The 17,753-nt window shown below is 51.5% G+C and overlaps 2 protein-coding genes across 2 annotated transcripts; both read right to left on the bottom strand.

Moving 5' to 3' along the window:
- Positions 1-3,666: 3,666 nt before the first annotated feature.
- Hoxc8 (homeobox C8) lies at positions 3,667-5,705 on the bottom strand. The gene is made up of 2 exons (XM_052747558.1): positions 5,270-5,705; positions 3,667-3,959 (listed from the first exon to the last, which is right to left on the bottom strand). Exons 1-2 carry the CDS (start codon positions 5,703-5,705, stop codon positions 3,667-3,669), a joined length of 729 nt encoding a protein of 242 aa, XP_052603518.1.
- A 6,535-nt stretch (positions 5,706-12,240) lies between these two features.
- On the bottom strand, positions 12,241-14,724 carry Hoxc9 (homeobox C9). The gene is made up of 2 exons (XM_052747557.1): positions 14,187-14,724; positions 12,241-12,485 (listed from the first exon to the last, which is right to left on the bottom strand). The coding sequence occupies exons 1-2, from the start codon at positions 14,722-14,724 to the stop codon at positions 12,241-12,243; spliced, it is 783 nt and encodes a 260-aa protein (XP_052603517.1).
- Positions 14,725-17,753: the final 3,029 nt, after the last annotated feature.

Below are 17,753 nucleotides of genomic sequence, written 5' to 3'. Positions count from 1 at the left end.
GGGGTAACTTTTCAACCTTCAGACATTCTCTGGGGGCATCTCATACCAGGAATATGAGACTGTGGAGGCCAACCCACCCTCTCCTTCAAGGCATCCCCTAGGAGCCCCTCAGGGGCACACTACTTCCTTTGGCGCCCCAAATTTCTCCAAGACCCCCATCTCCCTTGGGCATTCAGTGGAAGAATGGGGACAGAAAATGCGGAGATATTTTTTAATACCGAAAAACGAATTTGCCCCCCAACTTAATAGCTGCATCATCCTGTCTCTATCGTTGAGATTAGAATAATAAATCCAAGGCGAAATGAGCGAGATGCTTCAACTCAGCATTTTGAAAGATACTATTTTTCACAAATCACGAATAGCTTTCGGAAGCCACTTTGATTGGCTAATAAAAAAGTAAAGAATGGGAGAAAGTCGTATCTGCAGCAGCCGAATGGTACCCATTTCGGTAATGGGACGGCAGCAACATTTAGGAGCACACATTTCTAAAGAGCGCATCCAGCTCTTGCAATTACATTCTCCCATAAAACGGGTTTTTAACCTCCTTTTCTTTCCAAACGAGAAAACAGAAGTGGTGGGCAGAAGTGGGGAGCGGGTACCTCACGCACGAGGGGGCGCTGGGGCTTCTTAGATCTGACCCTCCCGCTGCCCGACATTTCCAGAGAAGCCGGCCGCCAGACGCACCCGCCCTCCGATGCGACGCGACGGCTTAGGGCCACGGACATCGCTGAGCAGGGCCCGGGATGAATGGGGGATTGGTGTGTGTATGGGAGGGGGAGACTGCGAGGCCCCTCAGAGCCCTTTGACGAGGGGTTCATCTCTCTCTGCTTCAGGGCAGAATATTTTTACCAACAGCAACCATAATCTCACGGTTAAAAATGAACCGACTCTACCTCAATGGTCACCCAGGGTCTGATAGGAAGTGAAATGTTGTTTTCAGGCCTTCCTGGCCAACAGCCTATGCCTCTGAAGTCAAAAGGGATCAGTTGGTTGTCAACGGGGACCCCAAATTTCACAGCACAGATCCCCACGCCCCGCAGCTCCTACTTAAAGTTATCTCCAGCCTGTCCTTACACCCGGCAGTCGCTCAGCCCCTAGGAAAATCGCCTGACAAATTTTGAACCCCTTTTATAGAAGCCAGAGATTGGGACCCTGGTGAAACACTTGGCCTCGGCCTAGGTTAAAAATCATTGACCCAGAGATCTGGTCTCAAAAATATCTGTCTTTGGGGATCTGTTTTTGAAGACCAGAAGTCCTCCCCTCCCCTCTCCCTCTGGCCAGACGTCTTGTATCTCTGGAATTTGGAATGATTTGGACAGAATTTTATTGGCATAAACAGATTTATCTGCCTAGGACCCTCCAGAATGATCCCTTTACTAGCTGGGTCCCCAGCATTGAACTCTTTATTTTAGAAAATGTAAAGATTCCCTTCACCCTGCTGTGGCTGGGGTTGGGGAATGTCCACTCAACAGGCCCATTCTCCCAAATTAGTGGTCCTCACTGTGGTGGCCAGGCAAGCTGCCCAATTGTCAAAGTGAAGCCGGCCAGGAGCTAGCTGGCTTGAAACAGCCAGAACAGAGGCTAAGTGGACACAAGAGGGCTGAGTGGCAGTGATAGCCTTGTGTTGGTTGAATTTGAATTCCAGGATGTGGACCCTGGCTGGTCTACCAGCTTACTCATTTGCCCTTTCCTTCTCCTCTGCCCCAGACAGAAGCTTCCTCACCCCACACTTTGGCATTTTCCAGCCAAACTCTCCTGACTACTCAGCTATATTTAGCTTCACACTACCCCCATCCCCATTCTCTCCACTATTTTAGTATGATGTACTGGATGCTAAGGGGTGGCCACAAGCAAGAGACATGTAAACATCAGAAAAGAACCTCACCTTCTCACCCTTAGCCCAACCCCCTGGAAGAAAGGCCATAGTCACAGGAGGAGCATGGGGCAGACTCTTTGTATGCATCCAGCCCAGAGATAAAGGGCTAAAGCAGGAGCTCCCGTCTTCCCACTGGAATCCCAGCACCTACAAAACCTTCTTGTCTGGCATTAGTACTGGTGTACGTAATCCCTCCTTCCAGTAGACTTCCCCCTTCCTCCTCCTCTTAACCCCCACTGGTCACCTGCCCTCCCAGCTCAGCCTGCCCTCTCCACCCCACTCCCAAGCTTCTCTCCATGTGAGTTCCAAGTTCTACCACCCAAAGCCAGATCAGTTTAGGCCTTTTGCAGAGCTGGGAAAGGGAATAAGGAGGGAGGAGTAGAAAATGGGGGAGAATTGTAGAGAAACAGCAAGTCATTCCAGCTTCAATTTCTTTTCTTTCATTTTTTTTTTATTATGACTCACGTATACAATACAAAGTACTTGGACCAGGAACAGGGCTTTCAGGACACAAAATCTACATTCATAGCTGGACATAAAGACAAATGACCAAAAATTATTATTATAGATATATTTTAACGTTTTTTTTTTCCTTTCGAGCACGTTGCATAAACAGAGAATTCAAGACAGAGTAACTATACATTCAGTGCAGTTTAGCTCTACTCTACTGGGGTTAGAAGCACAATAAAAGCGCACAAGACCAGCGGGCTAGGCAGTCTCAGTTGTTGGGTTTTTTTTTTCCCTTAGTGAAATAAAGCAGCAACAAACGACAACAAAACCGCATTACAAATACTCTCGAAGCAGGATTCCTTTCTATAGGTAGTGATAAAATACGTTGAAGGTTTCTTTCTTTTTTTTTCTTTTTTCTTTTTTTTTCATCTTTTTTTTTTTCCTGTAATAGGATTTTTTTTTCTCTCTCTCTTCCCCCCTCCCAAGATTATTGCAGGTTCTCTTTAGGTAGTATATTAAAGTTTTTTATCAGTATATTATTTTCATGATTATGGTGCTTTCTGAGCACAAACACTAACACAGCTCAGAGGAAGCCGGGCCCAAAAGAACAGAAATCTAACAGCAAGGACAAGGCAAGAAGGGCTTGGGCCCAAGGGACTATGACATGGATAGGTAGGATTTTAGAGACCATGGCAGGCCCCTATTTACTCCTCAGTAAGGAGGTGGATAGATTCTCAGGTTCCTGGAGAAAGTCAAGGGGGTTTTCCAAGGAAGGAGCCTCAGAGGGGGAGGGGACACTTCTTTGTTATCTTTTATTTCTTTTAAATTTTTTCCTTTCATTCCCCTTTCTTCTGTTTTTTCTCCTCTGCCCCCCTTTTTTTTTCATTAAAAAAAAGTTAATCCAGTATTCTAATTCCTAGCATACAAGCAAAGCAGAGAACCATCTTCTACACCTTCAGGGGGATTCCCCTTAAAATAAATACCAGGGAAGCAGTGAAGTGGGATGTGGAGAGAAGTGGGATGTGTGAGTAGGCTTAGACCGTAAAATTCAGGAAGGGCTCAGAAGCAAGCACAAGTGAGTGTGTGCTGGGCGTGAAGTGGAACAGAACTTTTCCCTGTGTCTCGGTCTCCCCGCCCCCCCCCCAGCCTCCAAACAAATAAAGCGGGGGAAGTCCAAAAGTAATAAAAGCCGAGCTGCAAGTATCTGACAGGTAGTTAGAGTTGTGAGTGTCATTCTATTCTCTATAAAAGCAAATGACAGTCGTAAACTTCTCAATTTATCTGCTACCATAAAACGAAACTTCAAGGGAGTTGCTGGGGGGGGGGGGTGTTCTTTTTTCCTAGTCCTTATTTTCTTCCTTCTCCTCTTCTTCTTTCTCCTCTTCCTCATTCCCTTCTTCCTCCACCTTCTCCTCATCTCGGGCCCCAGGCAGTTTATCCTTGTTGTTTTCCTTTTTCCACTTCATCCTCCGGTTCTGGAACCAGATCTTCACTTGTCTTTCGGTCAGTCCCAGGGCGTGAGAGACTTCAATCCGGCGCTTTCGTGTCAAATAAGGATTAAAGAGAAACTCCTTCTCTAGTTCCAAGGTCTGATACCGGCTGTAAGTTTGTCGTCCACTGCGCCGCCCAGGAGCTGGACAGAACAGAACCCCAGTCTGGTTACATCTGGGTGGGGGCTCCATCCCCCCCCCCATACACAGCTACTCTGCCTCCCACAAAGTTCCCCTCCGCCCTTCCCTGCCGGTGAGGCTGCCAGCAGAAGAGGCAAGCAAGGGCAGGAAAAGTTTCCATAGATGTTTTGGTTTGATTTCCTTCACCTTGGGAGATGGGTGAAGGTGAGGGGCAGGGATGTGGCTGTCTGAAAAGTAAGGGCTTGGGGGTGGGGGGAGCCTTGCAGGGTCCTTCAGGCCCACAGCCTAGCCCTTACAGCTTTGTTTACAAGTGCAAAGTGGCATTTAGTAAGCTGGCCTAGGGACACAATCTGCTTCCAAGAGAAAGGAAAAGGGCTGGGGTTGAAGGAGAGGGGTCTCTGCCCACTGCCCCCCTCCTTGCCTATCTCTGCCTAATGCTTTTCTAATAAGAAAAATAATTGATCTCCTGGAATGTATCACAGTTCTGCCTGATTGCTAACTGGAGACCAACAAATAAATCAAGGGCCGTCCCTGCCGGAACTTGTCCTTAGCTTCCCCTGTACTTCGAAATTGGGCCATGAAGGGCCACCCTTGGAGGGGCTCATGACCTGAGCAGCTTTCCAAAAGACTCCATAGCTCTTGATTGGAGGATAGCCTGACTAGTCTCCTGGACCTCAGAGGCCCCTACTTTGTATAGCCCCTCTTTCTTTTTGAGCACTGATTTTCTTCTTCTCAGGCTTTCAGTCTTCTCTCCAACTGGAGGAAGTAAAGAAAAGTTGGGGTAGTGGCCTTCAGGCTGCTTCCCTGATGGGGAAGAAGTAGAGACCCCAGAGAGTCAGAGTGCCTGTCCTTAGGGTCTCGCCCCTCTGTCTGGCTAGGGGGAGACAGCAAAGGGTCTTTTCACCCCACCATCTGGCCACTGTCTTGGAATGGGCTGGCTCACTGTCTTTGGGAAAACTGGCTACCAACCCCAAAGACTTTACTCAGGGTGCCCTTGTCAGCCACCTCCCCAACTTTGACTTTTAGAGGTAGGGAGGAGAGAGAGAAGGAATGGAGGAAATGGTTTTTAACCCTTTGCACTCACACATCACCTTTCCCCCACCTTCACCCCAACACTCACAATGTCTCAGGTGCCCCCTCCCAACCCCCAGCCAAGGCTTTTCAACCTCCAGGAACCTACCCAGGCACGGAAGTGGAGTGGGAGAGACCCCCAAAGCCAGGAAGGAAAGCAAGGGCAGACAAAAAGGAGGCGAGGGAGGGGGAAGACCCCGGAGCGCGGGAGACCAAGGGGGAAAGAGAAAAGGCTTCTCACCGTGGGGTCTCATCCATGGAAACATGAGGCTGGGAGACGAGTTCTGATTTAAGTGGCCTTGTCCTTCGCTACTGTTAGTGTTGGCGGAGGATTTACAGTCGGGATATTGCACCACGCTCGCCTCTTGCTGAGCCCCATAAAGGGACTGTCTGGGGAGCGCCTCGTAGCCATAGAATTTGGAGGCGTCTCCGTGGCAGCTCAGAGAGCACGGGTTCTGCTGGTAGCCCGAGTTGGAGATGCCGGAGGTGCCGTGGTGGAAGAAGTCTTGGACGTGGTGCGAGGCGTGCTGGAAGCCGGGCGCCGAGCCGCCGGGCCCGTACACCAGCGCATGGCTCCTGCCCACGCTCTGAGGGAACCGGCAGTCGTAATAGGCCGGTTCCAGGGACTCGCCGCCTTTGTATTTTGAGAACAGGGGGTTGACGAAGTAGGAGCTCATGCTGGGCACATGAAAACCCGAGGCCCCCTCCCCTTGGCTCACGCTCCCCCGCCCGGTATCCCCGAAACTCCCCTCCCCCCGGGACCGAACCCCAAGCTGGCCGGCTCCCCCGGGCTGGGCTGCTGGGCTGGGGGCTGGGCAGGTGGGGGCGCGGTGCCGGCTGAGGGCTCAGGCGGCCGCGGCTCTGCTCACTGTCGGTAGGTAGAGCGCGCGCTCTCACTTAGCTCTTCCCTCTAACAGCCCAGGCGAATTCCTCAGACTCCCGGCGGTGGCGGCGCTTACACGCGATTCGCGTTCATCAATCCACGACATGAAGACAGGCGAGCGAGCGAGCGAGCGAGCGAACGAGAGAGCGAGCGAGCGAGCAAGAGAGAGAGAGAAGAGGAGAGAGAGAGAGAGAGAGAGAGAGAGAGAGAGAGAGAGAGAGAGAGAGAGAGAGAGAGAGAGAGAGGAGGGGGGGGAGAGGGTTGAGGGGTTCAGGGCTGGGGGGGACCTGGAGGAGAGAGAGGGAGGAGAGGGGAGGGATGGGGGTGTGGTGTGTGTGTAGGGGGTGGTGAGCCAGCCCCAGCTAATGGCCAAGGCCAGCTTTTCCAAGGTGCGCACTCTAGTCTGAAGGTGCACCCCCTTTTCTTTCCTTTTTGATATATACCTAAGCCAGCAGGTCAATTCAGGTTACCTCAACAAGTAGAAGACCCCAGGGGGTGAGCCTTAGTAAGTCAGGGCTGAGCCTTTAACCCGAAAGATGAGCTACCTGGGGGTTTCTGAAGTCTGGGGACTTTAAGAAGAAGCACAGCATGTACCCCAGACCCTTCAGGCTGCAGACCCTCCAGCCTCTGGCCTCACCCCAGGGTCTGAAGCTGCCCTGTCTTCTTCACACCCTGGAGACTCTTGTCCCTTGACTACTATGGGTAGAGAAGCGGGGGGCACACCATGTACCCCAGAAAGACCACACTACCCTTGCCGAAAGCAGCTCCTCCAAGGAGTAGGAAACCCAAGCAAGCTTGTCTGGGAGACTATGAGAGCAAAGCTGTTTATGGGGACTGAGAGGGATAGCTCGTGTGCCCAGGCTTCCGTCTAGTTGAACCCAAGACATTTCTGTTTAGGAGACTATGGCTGGGCTGAAGGGAGCAGGAGTAGGCCTCTTACTGGTTCTCATAAACCACCACCCCATAGGAAATGCCAGCTCAACCTAGTGGAGCCCTCAGGCTTCCCTGCACCCCCCTCTTCTCCAGGCAGGCTGCCCGGGCCAGGATGTGGATGGGAACTGTCAACAGACACTCTTTAAATATTTACCCACACTTTCGGGGAGGGGGGCACATATCCCCATGCCCAAGACTGAACAAAAATTCAAGTTAATTCTAATGGAAAAAAATAACGTTGGTCCATCAACACCCTTCCCTGGGCATAGTGTCTACAGTTATGTGGGCTTACTGCAAGGAGAAAAGAGAAGGAAGCATGAGAGCAATGTGTGTGTGTGTGTGTGTGTGTGTGTGTGTGTGTGTGTGTGTGTGTGTGCGCGTGTGTGCTATTGTGCTCATGAATGAAGATGAATAAGAATGATTTTTCCTGTCTTCTTCCTCCACAGTATGTGAGGCTGTTACAAGGCCACCTCGGGGACACACACACACACACACACACACACATACACACGCATACACACAGAGTATATACTGTACTATCCTCTTACCCAGAGACATATTAAATGTATGTTCATTTTACACTAGCTATACACATTCCTGGAAGTGGCCTTCCTGACTTACAGACCTGTACATACATGTGTATGTTAGGCACGTGCACAGAATGCTTGATAAATATATACATTTGTAGGTTTTTGCATCAAAAAAACAAAATCTACCTGTTTTTCTTCCTCACCCTGGGGTTTCAGGGTTGGGCAAGGAAGGACATGGTTAGAAAACTAGATCTCTTCCTTTCCCATTCCCATCTGAAACCAACTCTGTACTGGCTCTGGGCGTAGAGGAAAGAATAGCAGGACAAGACAGTATAGAAGCAGCAGCTCTCCTCCGTCCTTTTATTATTTAAATACTTATTAGGGAAATGATTACTCTCAGCCAGACTCTTAAAGGAGAGTCATGGTGTCCTGGCAAGACACCCTACTGGGATCTTTTGCATTTAGGGAACTCACCGCTACTGAACTTAGGAACTGCCCAAACCCTTAGACACAGAACTCTGTCTCTGAAGCAGCAGGAAGGAAGGGTCCAGAAGTGCTGTGTCAGGGCGGCTCTCACTAGGGTCCAGAGCAGTGGGGGGCACCCCAGAGCATCTACACCCGGAGCAGAGCCTGCTGCATCTTTGGCTTCCAGCCTTGTCGATCTGAGAGAGTCTGCTCAGTGCAGAGCTGAAACGGAGTGGATTCTGGGTTCCTAGCATCTGACCATGGGGGCTGTCATAAATACTTTCTCTTCTCTGACAGGAAAGAAGAGGCTCAGAGGGTCCGGATCCTCTCTGGGGCCTGTGCCTTATCTTTTAGGGGGTGGAGGAATCTATTTCCAGATTTTATGGTCCAGCAAAAACCCCACTACAGAGCTATTCTTCTGGGCCTTTGTGTCTTGGAATGTGGCTGCCCTGAGTGTGCCGTTACCACCGCCTGTCCGGAGGATCCATCAGTCCTGTAAGCCTTGGTCGGACTTGGTTTCCCCTTTGGAGGCTTCTCTCATCTTTCGTTTATTTATTTACTTTTCTTTTACACGTACTGGTTTATTTTTTTGCTCTCTGAGCCTGGAAATAAAGGAACCGCAAGCAGCCATCCTCGCCGGGCCACTCTGTCCCTCTGCCCGAGGCCTGCACCACTCTCCTAGGTACTACGGATTTATGTTCGTTTGTTCGGGTCATTCTGCCTTTTTGTGTTAATTACCTGCTCCTCACTTATCTCCACCAGCGATTATTTTTGATGCCTGCCCTCTTTCGCCTCCCAAACTCTCCGGTAGAGTGAGGGCCCGTCTCCTGCTGCCACTCACGAATTATTTACACCTCGCAGGTGAGAGAGTTGATTTGTTCAGAGGCAGTGGGGCCCAAGCCGGCAGAAGCTGGGGGCTTTCTGGCTGAAGCTTCCAATCTGGCCTCAAATGTCAGTAGGCCAGGCCTGTCTGGGGGCACCTCTGCCTCTAACATTGAGCAACAGCGCCACCTCGTGTCCACTTTCTCCAATGCAATCTGACTGAGGAAAAGCCAACAGAGGTCCCAGGCCGAGCTGAAAGGTGGCAAGTTGAAAGGAAGAAGCCTCTAAACCGGTGCAAAGGAGAGGGATTCCCCGGCAGGTAGTTGCCTCTGTTCTTTGGTTTTCTAAATTCTTGAAATAAACCTTGTGAAGGGTTCCACACTGTCCTCTTTTTGTAACCCTCCTTTCTGGAATAAAGAGATACTGCAAAGGAATAGCTGCAATCTCCTCCATTCAGACGTTTTCTAGTCTAAAAACCCCTTTGCGCGCTGCAAGGCACCACCCCATCCGGAGCTCTCAGGACCTTCTGCTCCCAGCACTCTCAGTCCCTCTTACCCAGATGCAGGATGCACAGCCTATTCTGCCGCGGTCTGCCGGACTTGAGGGTGGGACTCTGACTGTCCTAGGCCCCCACCCTCGGGTTTGTTGCCCGTCCCTAGCGCGCGCACGCTCTTCACCTCTCCCTCTCAGCCAGAGAGATCCTGATCTCCGTGGGCTATAGACAAAACATTCCTATAATCCGATTTCAAAGGAAAGAGTGTCCACCTTATTTAAACCATAAAACAATTAAGCCCAGACGTCTAGCCAGCTACGCGCTGCTGTTTTGTTCGACCCCATTCAGAACCCAGAGCAGGGAGACAAACAGGGCCATAAAAGTGGCATTTCTGGGCTACGGAAATGTACCTATCCGCTGCCTTCCCAAGTGGGACAACCTTTAGGGTTTTGTGATTCTGACAAAGGAGCAGAGGAGAGGTGGGAGGGAACATGAGGGGAAGAGGGTGTTTGCCAACCCCTCTCCTGGCCTGCTTTCATTTCTCTCCCCAGATGTGTGTTGTTTTAATTCACAAATGGTAATGAATAAAATAGAATCTAATCCCGATCTGGAGGCTGGAAACCAGGATTAAAGAGTGGGCCTACTCTAAATCCTACCTTCTCCTGGGTCCTACAAGCTCTGAGGCCCTCTTTCCAGAGGGCAGGCTTCAGGAAGCAGGCCACGCTGGACTCCGAGAGCAGGCTTCAGGGCCTTGGAGCAGGGGCGGGGTGGAAGCCCGGAAACAGCGCTGAGCTCAGGCAGGGAGAGAAGCCCGCATCCTGGCTCTTGATGGTCCAGACTAAGGGAGAGAAGGGTGTCTTGACTCCTATCAAGTGCGAATCTTAGGCCAGGGTTGCAGAACAGCAAAAAGGCCAAAGGGAAAGAATTAGGTAGTGAGAAAAATAAAGGCGAAGCATCTTTCCAAAAGACCAAGGAATCAATGCCCAGGAGGGGGAGTGAAGTCCACTAAGCAGGAAATAGTGAATGCATTAAAGGCTGCTAAATCTGTTGTTGTCACTTGGCTGGTCCTCCAATACTAAAAAACCAAAAATGTCAACCCTTCTCACCTTCCTGCCATCCTCCAAATTGGAAGAAGAGTTAGAAGACTCAAATAATGGGGCAGAGACTGTCCCTACAAGTGTCCACCAGTCCTGCCAGGAGATGCTTTGGAGGTAGCAACAAATGGGATCCCCCAATTATATTCTTTTAGGTGGTATCCTCCGAGTAGCGTCTTTGGCAGAGTGGACAGCCTGAGATATTAAAGGTCTATATTTCAAACAGTCTAATTTTAATAGTTTCCAGATTGGGGGATTTCCAAGAAAAGGGGTGCTGGGCTGAGGCAAACCCAGCAGCCCTGTCTGCTTCTGATTAGCTCATGAAAACTGCTAGCTCCAGAAAGAGAAGGTTCTAGAGAAGGGTGCAGTGCAGCCACCCAGCCCCTCCAGGCTGTCTGTTATTTACATATCATCACACCTCTGGGGTCCAAGAGCCACCAGAGAGCACCCCACACCTAGCTAATCCCTAACCAGCTCCCTTGGAGCCTGGCCTCACCAACCCCTAGGAGTACTACTAAGCATGACCTTAGTCACTCTTATCAACATTCAAACTAAACATGGGGCAGACTGGGAGGGGTAGAAGGGGAGACAAGAGCTGGGAATGAATTCATTGAGAAGAAATTAATTCTTATTATATTGACTTTGCTATCTGCTTTTCCCTCTCTCCCTCTTCATTATTTCCCCTTGCCTTCCTTCTTCCCTTCCTTCTTCTCCCTCCCTCCTGACTTCTTTTTCTTGTATTTTCATTTCTTCCTCCCCCCCACCCATTCAGTACTCAGTGCCTGTCCCCCAGTGTTCCTTGAGGCCTGGTGGCCTCCTCTCCTCGATGAGCATCCTGCTAACCTTCTTTCTCAGCCAACCCTGAAAGCACCACAGCACCAAAGCAACCAGGCAGGAAGCCAGCCTGGGCCTTCACCCAGCACCCAACTTTCATCTTCACCTATCTCTCCTCTCCGATCTCATGTACTCGTAAATTACTACAATTAATTACAGCCAGCAAAACCATTCAAGCAGTGTTCCCCACACGCTCCATCAAGCCACTAGGAAACTCACAGGCAGTCAGCCGGGGCAGGCACAAGCTAGGCCTCTGCCTCAGCAGCCTCCACCCCTCCCCTGGAACCCCCACCCCCATTCTGCCCTGCCTGGATAGAAGCTGCAGGCATTTGCCCTTTTGAGGTAGGGGGAGCCTCTTCTCTGGCTCCAGCTTCTCTTAGAGGATTTAAGCCCTTGCCTCCTCCACAGAACCACGGGGGAAGAGCAATAATGAGGAGAACTTGACGCAGTTGGGTTTCTTTCTTTTTTTTAAGTGACTCCGATACGTTAACAGAGTTGTTCTGCTGTAACAAACAGAAGCACGTTACAGGACAGACGCTGGGGGGGACACCGGGGTGACAAGGACACTGCTCTGTACAAGCTTGAGGCACCAGCCGGCCTGTGCAGCCTGACCCAGCCGGCAGCACGGTCCGGCCCTCATCCCTCAGCTCTGGGCTGGGAATCATCATTGTGTGTGTCTTTTTTTTTTTTTTGTACGAGAAATCTGCCCGCAGAGCTCCCAAGGCCCAGGAAGGAATGGCCCAAACCAAATACGATACAGAGAGAGAGAGACAGATAGATAGATAGAGACAGAGAGAGACAGAGAAAGACAGAGACAGAGAGAAATTCAAATACTGGCTTCTCTGAAGAAAGAAGGAAAAAAATCACATTTGTGTGTGTCATTTATTTCGGTTGCGCTGGGGGGAAGAGACCGCGGTTTTTCCTGCCTCCTCCTTGCTGGATAGAACTAACTCTAAACACCAATTTCTCAACACTTAACCCTCCCACATCGCAAGAGTTTGCATTTTCTCCTTCCTTTTTTTCTTTTTAAGACGGTGGGCTTTTCTCTATCTTGCTCTTTCCTTTTCTTTTCGTGTTTTCTCCCGCCTGGGTTGGGGCATTTTTGTGGGGTTTTTGTGTTTCCCTTGGCTGTGCGGAAGCAGCAGGCTGGGGCAGGGCTTAGGATTGCTCCTTGTCGGTTTTCTCTTTATTCATCTTTTTCATCTTCATCCTCCGATTCTGAAACCAGATTTTGACCTGCCGCTCAGTGAGATTGAGAACACGGGCCACCTCGTATCGTCGGTCCCTGGTTAAATACATATTGAAGAGAAACTCCTTCTCTAGTTCCAGCGTCTGGTACTTGGTGTAGGGGCAGCGCTTCTTCCTTGTGGAACGGGCGTGGATCCAGTTGGCCACGGGGTTGCCTGCAGGGCCAAACATAGGCAAAGGGTCAGTAGAGTCCCCTTCCAGCTTGGGACCTCTGTCATCACACCCCCCGGGCTTAGTCAAACTCCCCAAACTCAATAACTGAACCTGAATTTGGACACATTTTGCTTTGGGCATTTTCCTCCTTTCTTTTTCACTCTTCCCCCTCCCCATGCCCCCTCCCTCTTCAGTGTCCAGCACCTAAAACTGTAGTAAATTTGAAGCTACTAAAGCCCACAGTCTAGTCCTCAGCTTCGAGAGTAGTAATTCGAGAATATCCTCATAAAAAGTCCAAATTCCCAACTGTTTCATAGGCCCATAAACGCTTCTCTCTCTTGTTTTTTATTTTTATAGCAAGGTCCCTCTCCTCCCCACTTCCCTCCTCCTCTGCCCCCTCCCATCCTCACAGCCCACGACCAAGTCCTGAAATTTCATAGTTTTTTCCTGACCCTGAGAGTCCCTAAACCCTCACCTCTTTCCAGTGTCCATTTCCCGCTCAGAATTCAACCCTGCTGAGGCGAATTACCAGGGTTAAACCTTCCTCTCTCCTCAGAGAGCTGCTGGCCTTGGAGAAAGGCTCCCCCGTATCTTAGCCCCACTGCTGGTCTCCACTGCCCCCCCCCCCCTCCTGCCAGCTCCAGGACAGGCTCTGCAGGAGACAAGCCTCCAATTTCAGGTTTATGGGAGTAGCTGAGGGTAGGGAGGGAAGCCTTCAGAGGGGTATAATTAGGCCCTGGCCCCTTATGGAGCTAGAGGAAAAGATTTCCTGAAGTCTTCTCCTGGGTACCCCCCCCAGACACTTCCTCACACCCGGGGGGGTGCAACCCTCCCCTGATGTTTCTCCTCCGACCCTGCAGCCTACACCTGCCCCCACCTCTCCACCTAGTCAGCCCCTTTCTATGCAACACTCAGAATCTCTCTCTCTCTCTCTCTCTCTCTCTCTCTCTCTCTCTCTCTCTCTCTCTCTCTCTCTCTCGTGTGTGTGTGTGTGTGTGTGTGTGTGTGTGTGTGTGTGTGTGTAGTTCTTTAATATGATGGTCCTTCCTCATTCCATATTCCTGATTCCCATTCACAACTCTTTTCCTGTGGACACTTAAAAGTGGGTTTTCAAGTTTAAGGAGACTCGGACCTCACTTCTCTCCCACTTATGTCCCGAAGTCCTGGCCTAAGTTCCTAGGCTGCGCACCCCCAGATCCTTCTCCCGGGGGAGAACTCAATGGACCTTCTGTTTTATAAACCTCTAGTGGAATGAAGACCCCCATGCTGGCTGAGAGGTAGGGATAAGTTCTCTCCTTCTGCTCCAAGCGTCCTGCCCTGTCCCTTCTCAAACCACAAAATGAACCTCAGCACCCCCAGTCAAACCCCTGTCCCTGTTTGCATTTTATTTTTTGAAAGTGACCACTGAGTCAAAAAGCCTGAGCTAACAGGGAGACTCAAGGGTCTTCCTTCAAAGCCAGCCTCTGGCAGAGAAGTCCCTCTGGCCGGCCCTCTCCCAACCTGGCTGCCTGGGCCCCCTTCTCAGACCTTCCTGCCCCTGAGAGCTCCCCAAGGTAATTCGCTTTTATTGAGTCCTCGCCCCCTCGCCCTCGCCCCTCTCCCGCGCTGCCCGCGCCGCTCGGACAGGCTGTAATCCGGCTGCGCCCGCCTGGCCTCCCCTCCCCTCCTGTGCCGGTTGTAAAGGAAAATTGCTCCCAACTTACTAGGGTCCAGGTCGGCCTTCTCCTCTTTGTGCTTGCTGCCGGCCAGCGCGTCCGCCTCGGGCGAGGGCAGCGTCTGCGGGGCGCGGTCGCGCAGCTCCCCGGGCGAGCCGTACATGTAGTCCGGGTAGCTGCGGCCGTCGCCTGGGCCGCAGTCGGCTCGGCGCCCGGGGTAGGCGTCGGGCTTGAGGGCGTAGTGACGGCCCCCGGCCGGGAAGCTGGGGAAGGAGACGGCGCCGGACAGCGGCTCGAGCCAAGTCCGCATGTAGCGCGTGTCGGCGCCGAGGTGGGGCTGGGGGCCGTACGGGTGATAGACCACGGACGACTGTGAGGGCACGGGCGCCCACGACGTGCTGAACACGGCCGGCTTGGGCGCGAAGCTACAGGACGGAAAATCGCTACAGTCCGGCACCAAGCCGCTGGGTCTGGCGGCCGCAGGGTGAGCCCCGGTGGCCGGAAACCTGGACGCTAGGAGGTCTTCATTGTCGTGAGAGATGAGCGAGTCCACGTAATAGTTACTGATGGGCCCCGTCGCCGACATCGTAACAGGGTTTTACATACATAAGATTATTGTATGAACTGTATATGTACTTTTTATCTGCTCACAGAACAATCAAGGCAGGTAATTATTTTTCCAGCCTTTTCCCGGCAGCTCATTGGTTCCCTAGCCCCCACGTGATCGTATTTACCCAAAAATACGGCGCGGATCAATGCGCAGGGGCTTTTTTCCCCCTTGCTTTTTCCCCCCTTTACCACCCCCTTCTCTCTGCTGATCCCCGCGACCTGTGTTCTCCTGGAGATCTGCAACTCTGGACCCAAGGCGCTGGACACCCCACCCCGGACGACTCATATCTCATCAGGGAACACTCCCCCCCCCCCACCACCATGTGCAGCCAAAAGCAGATGGCTCCCCCTACCATGAGGATTTAAAAAAAAAAAAAGGTGAAAATGCCAGTCCTAGAAGCCAGGGTTCTTGGACCCCCAGGGCTGAGCTGGGTTCGGGGAGCCCCACAGGGGCGGGGAGGCCGAACGAGGTAGGTGGAGGAACTATTTCTTGACGTAATCTATCTCTGTCGTCTCCGATGCTCCTGCAGTCTCTGAGTGAGCGAAGATCTGCGATTGTCAGTTCGGAACGTGGCTTTTAAAAATGCGTTTTTAAATACGGTGTATGTATGTATTTCTTTCAGGGAACAGCAGCACCAGCAGCGAGGGAGGGAGGGTGGGAGGGGACTGAACGATCTGGGATGGAGGGAGGGAAGGAGGGAAAGGGGAGAGTTCTGCCACTGGCCAGCTCAGCTCCCCAAATCTAGGTATGGGAAGCTTGGGAAAGGTGGTCTGTGGGGTGGGAGGGGTAGAACTTGAGGATCTCACACACCTTCATCATCAGCTTCACAAGTCTCCTCTTGCTTTGGCACAGATATATAAGCCTTTATTCAAATTTATTGTCTCTGTTTCTTTGCCAGCTTGAAGAAGTGAAGGAGAGAACTACACACTTAAGTGGGGCATCCCCATCCTATCTGCCTGCTCACACTCCTTTGCCCCCAGGTCCATCTCTGTGACACCTTCACCCCCCACCCCCCGCAAAAAAAAGAGAAGTCACTCGGAGGTTCTGTCTGCAGAAAGCCAGGGTGAGAACAGGCAAAGCAAGAGAGCGACCTCGGTCGTGGGCAAGTAGCTTGTTTTTACGTCCTTCAATAAAATTTTTATGAGGATCATTTGATTGTTCATAAATGTGTCTTTCATTAAATAAAATTGTAGGCTGTTTTGGGAACAGAAAAAAGCAGCAGAGGGATGGGAGAAGGCGATTTCTATGGGGTCGGAGGGAAGAATCTAGGAGGTGGCTGTGTGATTGAAAGGGATTACCACACAACTTGGATTCCACACACCCCCCATAAGTTGACTGCTATCCTCCCCCTTGAATTTGGGGTTTGTTGCATGCACAGCCTAGCCTTTCAGCAGGACCTCCCATGGTGGTTTAGCAAATGGAGGGCTTTGGAGAGACAGAAAAATCCTCAGTATGGGTTCAGAAGAGGGGGCAGAGGTTGGTTGTGGGGATGGAGGGACAGGTGATATCCCTAGAGACATAATGCACCAAGGCAGAGCAGAATGAATCTGAAGGATCAGGGTACAGTCTCAGGGTCAGAGGGGAGCGTCTATGGGAAGGGAAATAGACAGAAGCTGAGACTAGGCTGCAAGATCTGAAGGAAGCAGGTTATGTGGCTTCTTAGACCCAGCCAAGTCTACCCTTCTTCCTCTCTCCAGTCCCCAAGACCAGTCCAGACTCTAAGTGTGGGAGTGGGGGCTGGTTTTCTCTTACATTTCTCTCCCTCTATCTCTTCCAAGCTGGGGAAGTGCTAGAGAGGATGATATGTGTGTTAGGGGGCAAGAAAGTTGGGGAGATGGTACAACTGTAGCTCTTAGGAGAGACTCAAGAATCTCAGGAGCCCTCCCTAATACCTGTGGGCCCCCTCCTCTGGTTCTTCCCTTTTCGGTATACCAGGGTTGGGTTTTTTGTTTGTTTGTTTATTTGTTGTTTTTTTGGCAGGGGGTGGCTGTGCAGGGAAGTGTCTGGTTAGGGAAAGGCACTCGGAGCCTCAGATTAATTCTCCTCAGCTTTCACTGTCTTTTTCTTTGGACTGGACTGGCTGGAAAATCCAAATTACAATAAGAAACAGAGTATCTCTTTGGCCTTGATGTAATCATGTTAGCTGTCAATCAAAAAATCTTGCTCACTAGTTCAAGGAACAGACAGGAGGTTCCAGTTCCTCTGCAGAGGCTTTCTCCAAATCCCCAGCATCTTCAGCACCTCCCCCAGCCATGGGTGACTGGGGACCCCGCCTGGCTCTTTGGTGGTTGCCGGCAGCCTTCAGCACAGACATTTAGTCTTCAGTGGGGCCCCGGGCCAGACTGTGGCCAAGAGGACATCAAGGGACAGAGCCTAAGAGAGTCAGAGCCTGACAGACCTATTTAAACAGGCTGGAGGGAGGAAAAATAGAACCGGTGGGTTAGGATAACCAGAGAGAGAGAGAGAGAGAGAGAGAGAGAGAGAGAGAGAGAGAGAGAGAGAGAGAGAGAATGAGAATTAAGGGAAAGAAGGCAGGCAAGATGAAGAGACCTAAGAGCAAGGAAAGGAGGGCTCTCAAAAAGCAAGGGAGACAAGGGCAGAAGGGCAACGAGGCGCAGGCAGGACGGAGGACGGGCCAGGGCGCGGGCTGGGGAGCAGCCGGAGCAGCCGTGGCATTGTGCATGCAGTTCCCTTGCTTGCCGGGGCTTTGCCGCGGGACCGCTCCCGGCGCGGCGGCCACTTCTGTCTGGACACAAAGGAGTAAGAGGCCTCCTTTCCTGCCCCTCTGGGAGACCTGCTCCGGTGGGTATACTAGGCCTCCGGGACACAGAATCTGACGCTAGCCCAGCAGTCACTCCAGCTGCTGGGGGCTAAGCCACATTCTAGTCAAAGAGGAAGAAATAGAAGGGGGAAAAGACGTCATGCCTGCTCTTCCTCTGCATCTTCTCTAAGCGACAGGGCCGGCCTGCCTCTACCTCAGCGTTCCTAAACAGAACTCCTTAAGA

Source organism: Peromyscus californicus, unplaced genomic scaffold, assembly GCF_007827085.1.
Source record: "Peromyscus californicus insignis strain IS unplaced genomic scaffold, ASM782708v3 Scaffold_20__1_contigs__length_68692818, whole genome shotgun sequence".
Taxonomy (NCBI): Eukaryota; Metazoa; Chordata; class Mammalia; order Rodentia; family Cricetidae; genus Peromyscus; species Peromyscus californicus.
Note: the sequence above shows the minus strand (reverse complement) of the source record. Positions and strands in the feature narration are given on the sequence as shown.

Bases quoted from the DNA above. Each gene is read 5' to 3' on its own strand.
- Hoxc8 (XM_052747558.1), bottom strand. From the start codon at position 5,705: ATGAGCTCCTACTTCGTCAACCCCCTGTTCTCAAAATACAAAGGCGGC. The intron at 3,960-5,269 runs GTGAGAAGCCTT...TGTTCTGTCCAG, and splicing joins TCCATGGATGAGACCCCACG to CTCCTGGGCGGCGCAGTGGA.
- Hoxc9 (XM_052747557.1), bottom strand. From the start codon at position 14,724: ATGTCGGCGACGGGGCCCATCAGTAACTATTACGTGGACTCGCTCATC. The intron at 12,486-14,186 runs GTAAGTTGGGAG...TTGGCCCTGCAG, and splicing joins GAAGGCCGACCTGGACCCTA to GCAACCCCGTGGCCAACTGG.